Source organism: Lissotriton helveticus, chromosome 6, assembly GCF_964261635.1.
Source record: "Lissotriton helveticus chromosome 6, aLisHel1.1, whole genome shotgun sequence".
Lineage (NCBI taxonomy): Eukaryota > Metazoa > Chordata > Amphibia > Caudata > Salamandridae > Lissotriton > Lissotriton helveticus.
Window position 1 is genome coordinate 1,468,613,587 of NC_136067.1, and position 13,173 is coordinate 1,468,626,759.

General features: G+C 47.1%; 1 protein-coding gene across 3 annotated transcripts in view; it reads right to left on the reverse strand.

Annotated features, from left to right (window-relative positions):
* ZC3H6 (zinc finger CCCH-type containing 6) overlaps window positions 1-13,173 on the reverse strand; it is a 462,846-nt gene that overhangs the window by 200,119 nt on the left and 249,554 nt on the right. For all 3 annotated transcript variants that reach the window (XM_078649281.1, XM_078649279.1, XM_078649278.1), the window contains one exon: window positions 12,059-12,166. In XM_078649281.1, coding sequence (XP_078505407.1) covers window positions 12,059-12,166 — 108 coding nt within the window. The remainder of the gene's footprint in view (window positions 1-12,058; window positions 12,167-13,173) is intronic.

Genomic DNA, 13,173 nt, shown 5'->3' on the forward strand with positions numbered 1-13,173 from the left:
TGAATACTATCATCAGAGCGAACGCTGGCCGGGCTCCAGGGCCGCACGCTAGTCAGGGCCCCGTGGGGCTCTAGACAAGCAAAGATGCTGCTAGTGCTTCGGCATGTTGTAAGTTCATAGGCAAGCCCTGAAAGATACAAAAATAAACCAGGAAGGACCGAGACAATGCTGCACGCCCGACGTGCAATAGCAGTCTTAAAATTGATGACACTGAATTACAGCATTGGTTAGTAACTTTAGACAACAGCTTTTGTATTTATTTATTTTGTATGTCTTCTTTCTTTGTTGATCTCACTCTATTGAGGCTGGATTTTATTGGATGTGTTATTTTATGGTTTGTACTGCTTTTATGGTTTTTATTCTTAAAATTAAAGAAAGTTTATATTGATATTGAACTTTGGGCTAATAAACAAGTCACTAGTGTTATTTAGCTAATGGCTAATAAATAAACTAAAATGTATTTCCCAGTCTGTGCATAGTGTCCATGTGAGAGACCACAGTGTGCAAGACTGAGTGGGAAAGATGGTGTGTGGGTGTGTGAGAGAATGAGAGAGGCAATGTCTGTGAGAGATTGACCTCCTAAATGCGGTAAAAGTGATGTCCCTCAGCCGCCTCCTGCCCTCCTCTCCCACTCCACCTCACCTCTGCCGTTACCAACATCTGCGCGTTCATTTCACTCACATCATTCTCCCCTCCCCTAACAACACACGCCTCCACCATCCACGCCGTGCCCAACACCATCATGGCAGCCGGCCTGGCCACCGTGCTCATCAACCTCCTCGCAGGGAAGGCGAATCAGGACTCGCTGGACGAGGCGCACTAGCCCCGCCGGAAGCAGCTGATAGAGCCGCTCTCGTCGTATCCTTCTTATCCGCCTTCCTCATGCTAGTTGCCGTCTTCTTGATCTGCGTGCTGAAGGATAGCCTGGAGGAGTCGCTCAAGGTGGGCCTGAAGAACGGCATCCGCTTCTACAAGGACACTGACATGCCCACCGCTGCTACCAGAAGCGGATGGTGGATAAGCTGCAGATGCCCGCAGTGCTGTAGCAAAGTAAGTCGCACGTCATGGGGAGTTTAAAACATAATGGCTAAGCGTATACAGTACTATGTGGGGTACGGGTGGCTTCCCAGGTCCGCTGTCTGTTCTTGTGCAGTATGCTGTCCTGCCAATGCTGGAAGCGTTATGCTGATAACGTGCACCGTTTGCCACGACTGAAAATGTAAATAAAAAACCTGCATACTTTTCTCTCTTTCCTTCTGCTGCAAAACTTTAGTTATCTTTATGGCGCCATCTGTTTGGCCCCCCATAAAGATAAAGCTTTTGCAGCAGAATGAAAGCAAGCCAGTCTGTCCAAGTGGGACGGACGAAAAAGAGAAAAGAATAAGTCCCATTCAAGGGAGACGCCGGTGTCTTCAGGCTGGCCTCAGGCCTGGGTGCTGGCACTTGTACGGACGGGCAGGCTGGGCCCCGGGCCGCAGGTTTCTACACTGAATAGTCAGTCACTCAGCATCTCTGCATTCCCGTCGCTGGAGCCCGCCCACTGACGGAAGGCGGGCAGAGTAGCCAGGCCTGAAATCCAAGACAAGCACGATTAACATTGGAAAGACGCCCAAACATGCGCTAGTTCTACCACAACAAGCCCAACGATAGGTACGAGGGAAGCCAAGGACAGTATTAAAACGACTTTACTTTCCGGCTAAAATACTAACAAAGATACTCACCATGCAGGCCCTCTCCCAGCCTGCCCTCTCCCAGCCTGTCCTCTCCCAGCCTGCCCTCTCCCAGCCTGCCCTCTCTGTCGGCCTGCCCTCTCTGTCGGCCTGCCCTCTCTGTCGGCCTGCCCTCTCTGTCGGCCTGCCCTCTCTGTCGGCCTGCCCTCTCTGTCGGCCTGCCCTCTCTGTCGGCCTGCCCTCTCTGTCGGCCTGCCCTCTCTGTCGGCCTGCCCTCTCTGTCGGCCTGCCCTCTCTGTCGGCCTGCCCTCTCTGTCGGCCAGCCCTCTCGCGGCCTGTCCTCTCCCGGCCTGTCCTCTCCCAGCCTGTCCTCTCCCAGCCTGTCCTCTCCCAGCCTGTCCTCTCCCAGCCTGTCCTCTCCCAGCCTGTCCTCTCCCAGCCTGTCCTCTCCCAGCCTGTCCTCTCCCAGCCTGTCCTCTCCCAGCCTGTCCTCTCCCAGCCTGTCCTCTCCCAGCCTGTCCTCTCCCAGCCTGTCCTCTCCCAGCCTGTCCTCTTCCAGCCTGTCCTCTTCCAGCCTGCCCTCTCCCAGCCTGCCCTCTCCCAGCCTGCCCTCTCCCAGCCTGTCCTCTCCCAGCCCGTCCTCTCCCAGCCTGTCCTCTCCCAGCCTGTCCTCTCCCAGCCTGTCCTCTCCCAGCCTGCCCTCTCCCAGCCTGTCCTCTCCCTGCCTGTTGTCGTGTCCCGGCGGCAGCAGGCATGAGCGTGCACTGCGTCCCCGAAGTAACAGCCCTAAAGCAAGCAAGAAGTACGCCCCCCTCCCACCAATCCCTGTTAGGTAGTGGAAACTGTCCAAACTGGGGTGCAGACAGACCCTCTCACCTTTCGGCCTGGTACCACTGCACCAGCCGCACCACTTCCCTACTGACCGTTCTCCACTTCAGCCCCGTCTAAATTACAATTCAACCCGGCAGCATGCCCAGCGCCGGGCGCTGGGCATGCTGCCGGGTTGAGACCCATCATCAGGTACGACCCTATTCACTTAATGTCCCTACGCCCCCCATTCGATCCCCTCCTTTCTGATTGCCCTCATATTGACCCCCTGTCCAGCCCCCTCGTATGCCTTCGTTGTAAATGGACGTCCCCCCTGCCCATAAACGACGCAGCAGACACGTCTGCCCCCTCGAAATGTCATTCCACCAACTTCAAGGGAGGTCTTGTGAATGCCAGGTCTCTAGCCTGCCACTGCCAGGACGTGCACGACTTAATATTAAACTATGAACTAGATGCCCTGTTCATTACTGAAAGTTGGCTCAACGACTCTTCGAACCCGGATTTGGCTATTGCCCTCCCTCCTGGTTTCACCATCTTCAGAAGGGATAGACCTTCTGGTCGAGGTGGCGGTGTAGCACTTATCATTAAGGAAACTTTTCCCTGTCACACATTCGACGTATGTCACCTTAAGGACACGGAGAGCTTGGGTTTCTCTATTAAAATTAACGCCTCATTCTCCTTATCGGGAGGCCTCCTATATCGTCCACCGGGCAATCCCACCTCCTTTCTTAATTCCTTGGATGAGGCACTTGGAGCGCTCATGTTACAATATCCTAACTTCACGCTCATTGGTGACATGAACCTACATATGGAATCACTTGTAGACCCTCACACCATTTCCTTCCTACAGTCCCTGAACATCTTTGGACTCTCCCAACGCATCAATACAGCCACTCACAGTGCTGGCCACACTATTGATGGCATATGCTCCAATCTTTCAACCCTCTCCACCTCCCCCCCGCTACCTCAAATCTGGACCGACCACTACTTTATCCCTTTTAACATTATGACACCTCTGACCACCCGTCCCAGCCCTAGGCATGCCCAAGCCTCCTTCTCAGTTAACTGGAAGAAAGTGGCCGAACGAATCAAACTAGAGTCAAAACCGGTGCCCCCACCTCCCATTGGAACCGGTGATGTTGAAATCGACTCCCGCAACTTTCATACCTGGATGAGCCAAATTGTCGCGGCAAACCCGGAGCCCAATAACCATCAAGAAAAGGGCCCTAAGAAGAAAAAGCCAAATGCCCCCTGGTACACTCAGACCCTAGCAGAGAGTCATCTCCTTTGTCGGAGACTAGAGAGACTCTGGAGACAAGCATATGATATGGTTTCCAGAACAAGTTATGTCCAACAGAGGAAGGCATATCTCTCTGACATAAAAATAGCCAAAAAGGAATACTACACCAAGCTTATAATGGAGGCACACCAAAATCAAAAACTATTTTTACCATTGTTAAGTCCTTCACTCACCCGAAAGTCCTCACCACCGACATACCTCCTTCAGAGAGTCTCTGCAATCAAATTGCAGATTATTTTGTCGACAAAATAGTCAATATTCAGAAAGATTTTCCCCTTCCTCCGACAACCCCCTTAGAGGCAACAATCAATTACCCTCCTCTTTCCACTTTTAAATCGGTCTCCCTGCAACAGACTAGTAAGGCAATCCGGGCTTGTAAATCAGGAGCGCCTACCGATTCCTGTCCCCCCATCATCCTTCATCACCTGATCGACAAGGTCAATCCCTACATTAATGTTATTATCAATGAATCCCTTGAATCCGGACTTGTACCTACTGAATGGAAGAAGGCTACAGTAAAACCTCTGTTGAAAAAACAGAATAAATCGCCAACAGATTTGACGAATATGCGTCCCATCTCCCTACTTCCTATTCTTGGCAAAGTCACGGAGCATCTAGTGCATGAGGAGTTAAAAACTTTTGTAGAGGCCCACAACATCTTACACCCTCAGCAATCAGGCTTCCGCTCCGGTCACTCCACTGAAACAGCGCTGATCGAACTGGCTGATTCCATCAAGTTCCTGCAGGATGAGGGCAAGCAGGCTGTCCTCATCCTGCTGGATCTCTCAGCAGCATTCGACACCATATCGCATGTCATCCTAATTAATCGAATGCGAGAGATTGGCGTGACTGACACAGCCTTAGCCTGGATTTCATCATTTCTATCAAACAGGTCCCAGACTGTGTCCCTTGGACCCCACCTATCCTGCGAAAAACTCATCACATCTGGAGTGCCTCAGGGGTCCATACTGAGTCCTTTGTTTTTTAACATTTACATGGCACCTCTCTTAGCTGTGATAGAATCACATGGGATTCTTGTTACGTCTTACGCTGACGACACTCAATTGGTCGTCACAATTGACAAGCAGCGGACCGACACTGATCTTCGGTTCAAAAACTGCCTTTCTGACGTCTTTAAGTGGTTAAATATTAACCATCTGAAGTGCAACAGTGCTAAGACGGAAATCATCCCATTGGGTAAAAACCCTTCTTTCTGCCCGAAAGATTGGTGGCCCCTTGGATCAGAGGCCCCCCCAAGTGCAGTTCCATCAGCCAGAAACCTAGGCGTCCAATTTGATTCATCTCTTTCCTTTGATGACCACGTCAAGTCTACTGCCGGTCGCTGCTTTGGACTAATAAAATCTCTGAAATTTTTTTTCGATTTCCTCCCAATTGCAGCCAGAAAGTCAGTCGCGGTAGCCCTCATACTCTCCCGACTCAACTACTGCAATGGCCTTATGGCCGGAGTGAAAAAATCTACTCTCAGAAAGCTGCAGATCGTTCAACATGCTGCAGCTCGACTGGTCTTACAACTTCCCAGAAGGTCATCAGCGTCTGCAGCACTAAATTCGCTGCACTGGATGCCATTGCATAAAAGAATCCTTTTTAAACTACTCCTTACAGTTTTCAAAACAATGCAAAATACAGGGCCCCGCTACTTTGCAAAACGTTTTATGCGCTACAACCCCCCACGCTGCTTGAGATCTTCTGGGACAAATCTGGTTCTAATCCCCAGATTTAAATATAAGACCAAGGGTGGGAAATCCTTCAATGTTCTGGCCGCCAAAGCCTGGAATAATTTGCCTGTCAGTCTTAGATCCATAGATAATGAAAACAACTTTAGAAAACTTCTCAAGACATGGGTATACCAACAACCAGACTCCTCCGTCCTGGCAGCCATCTAGTCTTTTCAATTCCAAATACATCCTTCTGTTATTCTCCGCAGCTTGCTCAGCGCCATGATGCTCCCCCGGGAGCGAACGTTAGCGCTATACAAATGCACATAAATATCAAATATCAAATATTTTGCCTGCTTGTGCTTGTTTTCATGACCGTTGCCTGATTGTGCCTCCGTGTGCCCCTGTTGCCTGCTTGTGCCTCCGTGTGCCCCTGTTGCCTGCTTGTGCCTCAGTTTTCGTGCCCCTGTTGCCTGCTTGTGCCTCAGTTTTCGTGCCCCTGTTGCCTGCTTGTGCATCCGTTTTCATGCCCCTGTTGCCTGCTTGTGCCTCTGTGTGCCCCTGTTGCCTGCTTGTGCCTCTGTGTGCCCCTGTTGCCTGCTTGTGCCTCCGTGTGCCCCTGTTGCCTGCTTGTGCCTCAGTTTTTTCGTGCCCCTGTTGCCTGCTTGTGCCTCAGTTTTCGTGCCCCTGTTGCCTGCTTGTGCCTCAGTTTTCGTGCCCCTGTTGCCTGCTTGTGCCTCAGTTTTCGTGCCCCTGTTGCCTGCTTGTGCCTCAGTTTTCGTGCCCCTGTTGCCTGCTTGTGCATCCGTTTTCGTGCCCCTGTTGCCTGCTTGTGCCTCTGTGTGCCCCTGTTGCCTGCTTGTGCCTCTGTGTGCCCCTGTTGCCTGCTTGTGCCTCAGTTTTCGTGCCCCTGTTGCCTGCTTGTGCATCCGTTTTCGTGCCCCTGTTGCCTGCTTGTGCCTCTGTGTGCCCCTGTTGCCTGCTTGTGCCTCTGTGTGCCCCTGTTGCCTGCTTGTGCCTCCGTGTGCCCCTGTTGCCTGCTTGTGCCTCCGTGTGCCCCTGTTGCCTGCTTGTGCTGTGTGGGTTTGTGTGGAGGGCTCTGTGTAGCTGTGTGTGTGGGAAGCTTTGTGTGGGTGTGTGTGTGTGGGGCTGTGTGGCTGTGTGTGTGGGGGGCTCTGTGTGGGTGTGTGTGTGGGGGGGTGTGTGTCATTTGCGAGAGATAAAGCTAGTGGCATTGTAAATGGCAATGCCATTTATTTATGTTAAAAAAACATAAATAAAAATGTCAAGAGCAATGCCAAAAGCTCTAACTTTAACAAAGGCAAAACCATTGCATTGTAAATGCTTGTTCTTAAATTCTCTCAACTGTCTGTGGTAGAGGTTGAGGGTTGTCTTGAAGATGGTCTTCTGGCTGAGTCCTTGCTGGTGCGCCATCTCCTTTTCAGTTGTTTCCAGGGTCGTTTAGCGATTCAGAGGTCTTCAGTGTATTAGCGAACCTGATTAGTGGAACTTCTGCGGGTGTTGCCGATGGGAGCATCGCAGTCAGCGCAGTTGGTGATCCAGTTGTGAAGTTTCTGACGTTCTAGCCTAGTTAGTTGGAGGAGATGGAGTGAGTGGGGTAGAAGGTGGTGATCCATGTGTCCTTTGAAGCTGATTCAGTTGCAGTGGGGGGTGCTGGACAGACTGGGGGTGGAGGTCGTGAACGGGTGATGTGGAAGTGGACAATGGAGTGGTCGGTCCAGGTGAGTTCTGTGGTGTGGTTGTATCTGATGCTGTCGCTGGAGGTGAAGATGGGGTCTAGTGTGTGGCCTGAGTTGTGCATGGGGCAGTGGATGAGTTGGGTAAGTCCAGTGTTGTTCATGCTGTTGATGAGGTTGGTAGTGTTGATGTCATTGTGGTCATCAAGATGGAAGTTGAGGTGGCCGTGGAATATATAGTATAGAAGTCTTTGGCAAGGGGGGGGCAATGAAGTTGCAGAAGGCTGGACGTGGTCCTGGAAGATGGTAGGCAAGGTTGCCCCTGATGGTGGTTTCACTGTGTGTTTGGAGTCGGACGTTGAGGTGTTCCATGGAAGGGGTGATGTTGTTATATGTGGTGGTGCATTGGATGGATTCCTGTGTATGATGGTGATCCCTCACCCAGGCTTATTGATGCGGTGGGTAATCTTGTATCCTTTTAGTATTGGGGTGGTGATTTCAGTGAGGTTGCTCCATGTCTTGAAGAGGATGTCAGGTGTGAGGGTGGATAGGTGGTCCCAAATATCAGTGGTGTGTTTGCATTGTAAACGTCTATTGAAAAGGGTGCATGGGAGTTGGTGTTTTTGTTCAGGTTGTGTCTGTGGTGTGTTCAGGGTGGGGCTGATCGGTGGGCTGGTGTGTGGGCTCTAGCAGGTGAAGTGGCAGCAGATGAAGGTGAAAGGTCCTGCCACAGAGGGTGGGTCAGCACATGGCAGTGTTTGTTGTGGCGTCGAGGGTGTAGAGCTTGGTGATGGTGTATCTTTCGGGGAGTTGGAGGGCCAGGGGTCGCAGCACTGGGCAGGGTCCGGGAGCAGATAGGCTTGAATTTGGAGCACCAGTAGCTGTATTCACTAGGTCCTGGGTGAGCAGGGCTTTTGCTGGTGGGAAGAACGGTGAACGCGAAAACCTGAGCAGCAGAAGAGTCACTGGATCGAACTGCAGCAAGCAGGAACAGGAGGCCACAAGCAAGTTGCAGGCTAGATGCCTACTGATGCAATCACGCTGCGGTCTGCATTAGGTAGGTCAAGGGGTGGGGTGGGCTGGGCTTCTATTAGCGGGAAGAACTGTGAGTGGGAAAAACAAGGGCAGTATCAATGGCAATTGGCAGGCTAAGTGTTCCGGCCCATTACTGATTCCTGGGCTGCATGTTCAGACGCACCAGCACAAATATGTACCTTGCAGGGGGAGTCATGTGGGTAAGGACACTCAAAAGCGATACCTCGACAGAATTAGTGGGATCCTGTTTTCTGAGCTACTTTGGCTAAGTGCAAACCTTACAAAATGTGCGGGTGTTGCCGATGGGAGCATCACAGTCAGCGCAGTTGGTGATCCAGTTGTGAAGTTTCTGACGTTCTAGCCTAGTTAGTTGGAGGAGATGGAGTGAGTGGGGTGGAAGGTGGTGATCCATGTGTCCTTTGAGACTGATTCAGTTGCAGTGGGGGGTGCTGGACAGACTGGGGGTGGAGGTCGTGAACGGGTGATGTGGAAGTAGACAATGGAGTGGTCGGTCCAGGTGAGTTCTGTGGTGTGGTGGTATCTGATGCTGTTGCTGGAGGTGAAGATTGGGTCTAGTGTGTGGCCTGAGTTGTGCATGGGGCTGTGGACGAGTTGGGTAAGTCCAGTGTTGTTCATGCTGTTGATGAGGTTGGTAGTGTTGATGTCATTGTGGTCATCAAGATGGAAGTTGAGGTGGCCGAGGAATATATAGTTGTTGAAGTCTTTGGCAAGGGGGGGCACTCAAAAGCGATACCTCGACAGAATCAGTGGGATCCTGTTTTCTGAGCTACTTTGGCTATGTGCAAACCTTACAAAATGTAATCTCACTTGATAGCTATTGGTTGAAATGGAAATCTCTGTAGGAACCTGGTATTTTAAATTTGAGCAGAACAAAACAGGACAATTTAAAACAACATAAAATAACCCACATTTCATCAGAATAATAAGTGCTAAAGAAGGAAATGCTTTAATGACAAGTCTCCCAGTCATAGACAGCTAGGTTAGGTTTAAGTCATTTTGAACAGTGATACAATCCTCATGGGTTACAACTACACATTTCTACAAGTCACCATTAACTTGTACTAGTCTGCTAGATGTAAGTGTATCTGAGAAAATCTGTACATAATGAAAAACGTAGGCAGGGAGAGGAGAGTTAAGATAGGACCTCTTAACAATCAACATTTTGTACACAGTCACTGTAACTATCTCCATCCTCTAGATATCTGCACAGGCTATCTTAACACCACACTTCACTCTTATTCAATTCTCCTCTGAAGCCACAGTTGATTTTTCAGGTCATGGTCAAGTGCCCCACCTTTTGCTCTCTAATAAGTGCATTGCTGCCTGATGGACTGAAAAAATACCTAATGCTTTGCTTTAGGCAAAGGTACTCCAGGAGGCTTCAAGTTTATAAACTCAGTTTATGTCAACTGCTGCTTGCTTTTTCTTCAAGTTGACAGCACCAGTTAAATACTGACTGTTCTGTGATGCAAAGAAAAACCAAAGGAAATGATGGACGGAGCGTTGACAATGCAAGCACTCACCCCCAGTCAACTGATCTGGGTTTAATCCATCACCGTTTTTTAGCCCACTCTGCCACTCCAGTTCAGAGATGGCCATTTCTTTGTTCTGTGATGCAGACATTTTCTATGGAAATTTAAAACAAGCATGGTCAAAGTCAATAAATCAGATGTTGGTCAGCAGCCTTTTGACTTTGTCAATGCTTACTTTGTCATGCTTTTTGCAAAACTATATAGAACAGCTGAAGGTTCTCCCCTTACGTCTGTCTTTACCTTAACATTCCCCTCATCCTGCCTTCAGCACCATTTAGGTAGCCACAAAGGTCTGGTCAAAGGCGTGTGTCTGCTTAATTCTTTCTCTCATTTCTTTTAGATGTTATATGAGGTCTCTGTGACCTAATGTCCTTTGCTTTTCTTGTGTGCGCCGTTCACACCCTCCCTCATTTGTGGGCCATACATGGCTGTATGGAGAGGGCTCTCACCCTACCTCTTACACTTTCCTCTCCTCACCAATGATCCATAACCATTCCTGGGAGCCTTCCACATACCCATCAAATCACCCAAGGATCCCTAGGATTTTTTTATATGGTGGAGAGTATAGCTGATTCTCTGTCGCTGGTCCAGAATGCCCGCCTTGCTCCTGGATATGCCAGGATATAGGTTACCTGGGACATACGTTAGTTAAGAAGAAATGCCACTCAATGCATTGGTGGAAGCTAATACCGTGGTTGGTCATTGGAACAACAAACCTACACCATTCATTAAGTCTAATCACAATGGGCCTGTGGCATGTGTGGTAAAGGACAGCTGAATTGGCGTGGACCCTGACTGAATAATTAATGGGATCAGGGGACCCCCACTGAGTTACTATTGGAAGCATAGGACCCAGGAATAAGCAATGTCTGTGATTTGAACCTCAAAACTAAACACAAAAAATACAAAATCAAATGTACACCAAATGCTAGAATATAGAATTATTTTGATTTATTCATAATCAACTATAGAAAAGGTATTCGCATTTTACCTACTTATTTTTATATAGTTTATTAATTTAAATCCCATAATTTACTAAACCAGTCGTTGACCCCCTGAGTAGGCCTCACGGGCTCCTCGAATCACAGTTTAAGAACCAGTGGCCTAAATAGTTTTAGCAGATACACCTGTGAGGACACACTACGCCACTGACAAGGAAAACCACCAGAGGGAGTTATTATACAAGACTTGCAGGAAGCATCTCTCCTTTGCTTTCCTCTTCTAAGTTGGAGTGTGCATGGGGCACTCACCTATTTGGATCTGGGTGAATTAAATTGGAAAATAAACATGGATTCTTCATACAATTCATCCGAGTCTACTACTTCTCACCTAGATACACAAAGAGATGATACAATCTCCACGTTCCCAATGATCCTCTCTTTCGCCATCATGTACATCTCATCCCAATGTGAAAAATGCACCCCCCTTAAAATCATATTCTTTTGTGGTCCAAACAGAACTGGTATATCCATAACTAAATACTGTAAAAGATAGAAGTAAAAAGGCCCGCTTAACAAACACTGATTTAATAATCCAACCCAATTCTCTTAGACACAATGAAAAAATGTAAGATAGTCTGTAATCTGTTTTTGCCGTACTTCAGTCTCTTTTGAGCAAACAGTGTTAATTCCACATTTCAGAACATATCACACCAACAGGTAGGTACGAAATGACCCTATTTTACTAAACAGTCAAGTCACCTGCAACAATTGCCATAGCTAAATATATAAAGCGGCCATGGTAGTTAGCAAAGACAAAATGAGACTATTTAGCAATGGGAGTCATTCCCATTTTTAGTTAGGAGTCGAAAGGCTGGTCCCACATGGAGAGAGAGAGTATTGGTTTGCAAAACAAATGAATTAGGGTTTGCTTAGTGAAATAGGACTATTTTTGGATGTGTATACACAACTGCGAGCAAGAAACCCTACAAGCACATCGCAAAACCATTTCAAATTTTCCAGTTGTCTTTATGGCACTGAAGATGTCAAACTACAAGTTAAGTTGAACGATTAAAGTACTACAATGACCCAAGAAAGGAATCCAAAGTGAAGGTAGTATTTTCTATCTTTTATACACGAAGGACTGTTAGAGTTTGTCATCTACCTACATCAAACAAAATATGTATTAAAATTCAGAACATTAATCAAAACTTAAGGCCTCGTCACCAAATCATTTTGAATTACTTCCAAAAAGGAATTCGTAGCCACATCATTTTCTCCACATTATCTTTCAAAGTATTAATAAAAATGAGATTGCTTATAAAGGTTAACAGAAAAATATATCTAATCAGATTTCTTACCCTGTCCAACATCATCCTTGCATCATCTGTTAACGGATCATGAGAAAACTTGCAATTATCTCCTTGATAGCATTTTGTTCCAGTATGATAGAATTTACATGGAAATTCATGTGAACAATGAATGTTAAGGAACAAACCATTAAGTGATAATATTTCTGAATAGCACAAAATTAAAAAAAGGAACAATTACAAACAAAACTTATTTCTACGTGGGACAGTTCAGATTATCAGTTGGTTCACTGTGCTACATTGCCAACTAAAGTCAGAAAGGAAGGAGCTAGACACCGTGCTCTCCAAGTCTATTGATTCTTTATATTGCCATTTTCAAAGGACATTTGATAAGTAACCTGAAGAACCTGTTGGCTTTACAGATAACAGGAAGAAAAGCAACAATAACCAAACACAAAATGTCACTACCTTGAGCTGCCACCTACCTTTTTTGTTTAACAACTTAATTCACATTTACATGCAAACTATCAACATACTAAAATAAATTCAGAAATACTAATATATCGAAATTTATTAAGAAAATAATGAGCATAAAATAAGAAACAAGTTGTATTTCATTATTCTGGATCAAGCAAATACATCTGTCAACATTTCTTAATAGTAATACGATGAAAAAGAGCACTTAAAGTAATTCTCAAGGAATCAATTAAAACATGCAGCTCAAAGTGTCAAAATAACCCTTCAACAAGGCAACAATATTCCCTTAAAATATTTATAAGTAACCCCTATGTAGGCCTTGTAGCTCAATAGGTAGAATGTATGGTATTTAAAAGTGGAACATATAGAAATTTAAATAGATTTTTACCTGTAGGTTTAATTTTGCAGCTTGAAGAATTTTCTGGATTCACACGAAGTGCATTATTCCACCATCTAGTGGTTGGGTCTGGAATTCTCCACTTTTTTGTAGTCCTTCTATTTTTGTTGTTGTTGGGTATCCACGGATCCCCATTTGGTGCCTTCCTGTGACGACGTAAGCCCTCCCCCGGAAGCTCCCACACTTGGACGCCATCTTCAGATTCTTCTTTTTTTCTGCTTTCGCCTTCCATCTTCTTTGTGGAGGTGGATGGGTCACTTGTGAATCCAGAAAATTCTTCAAACTGCTAAAC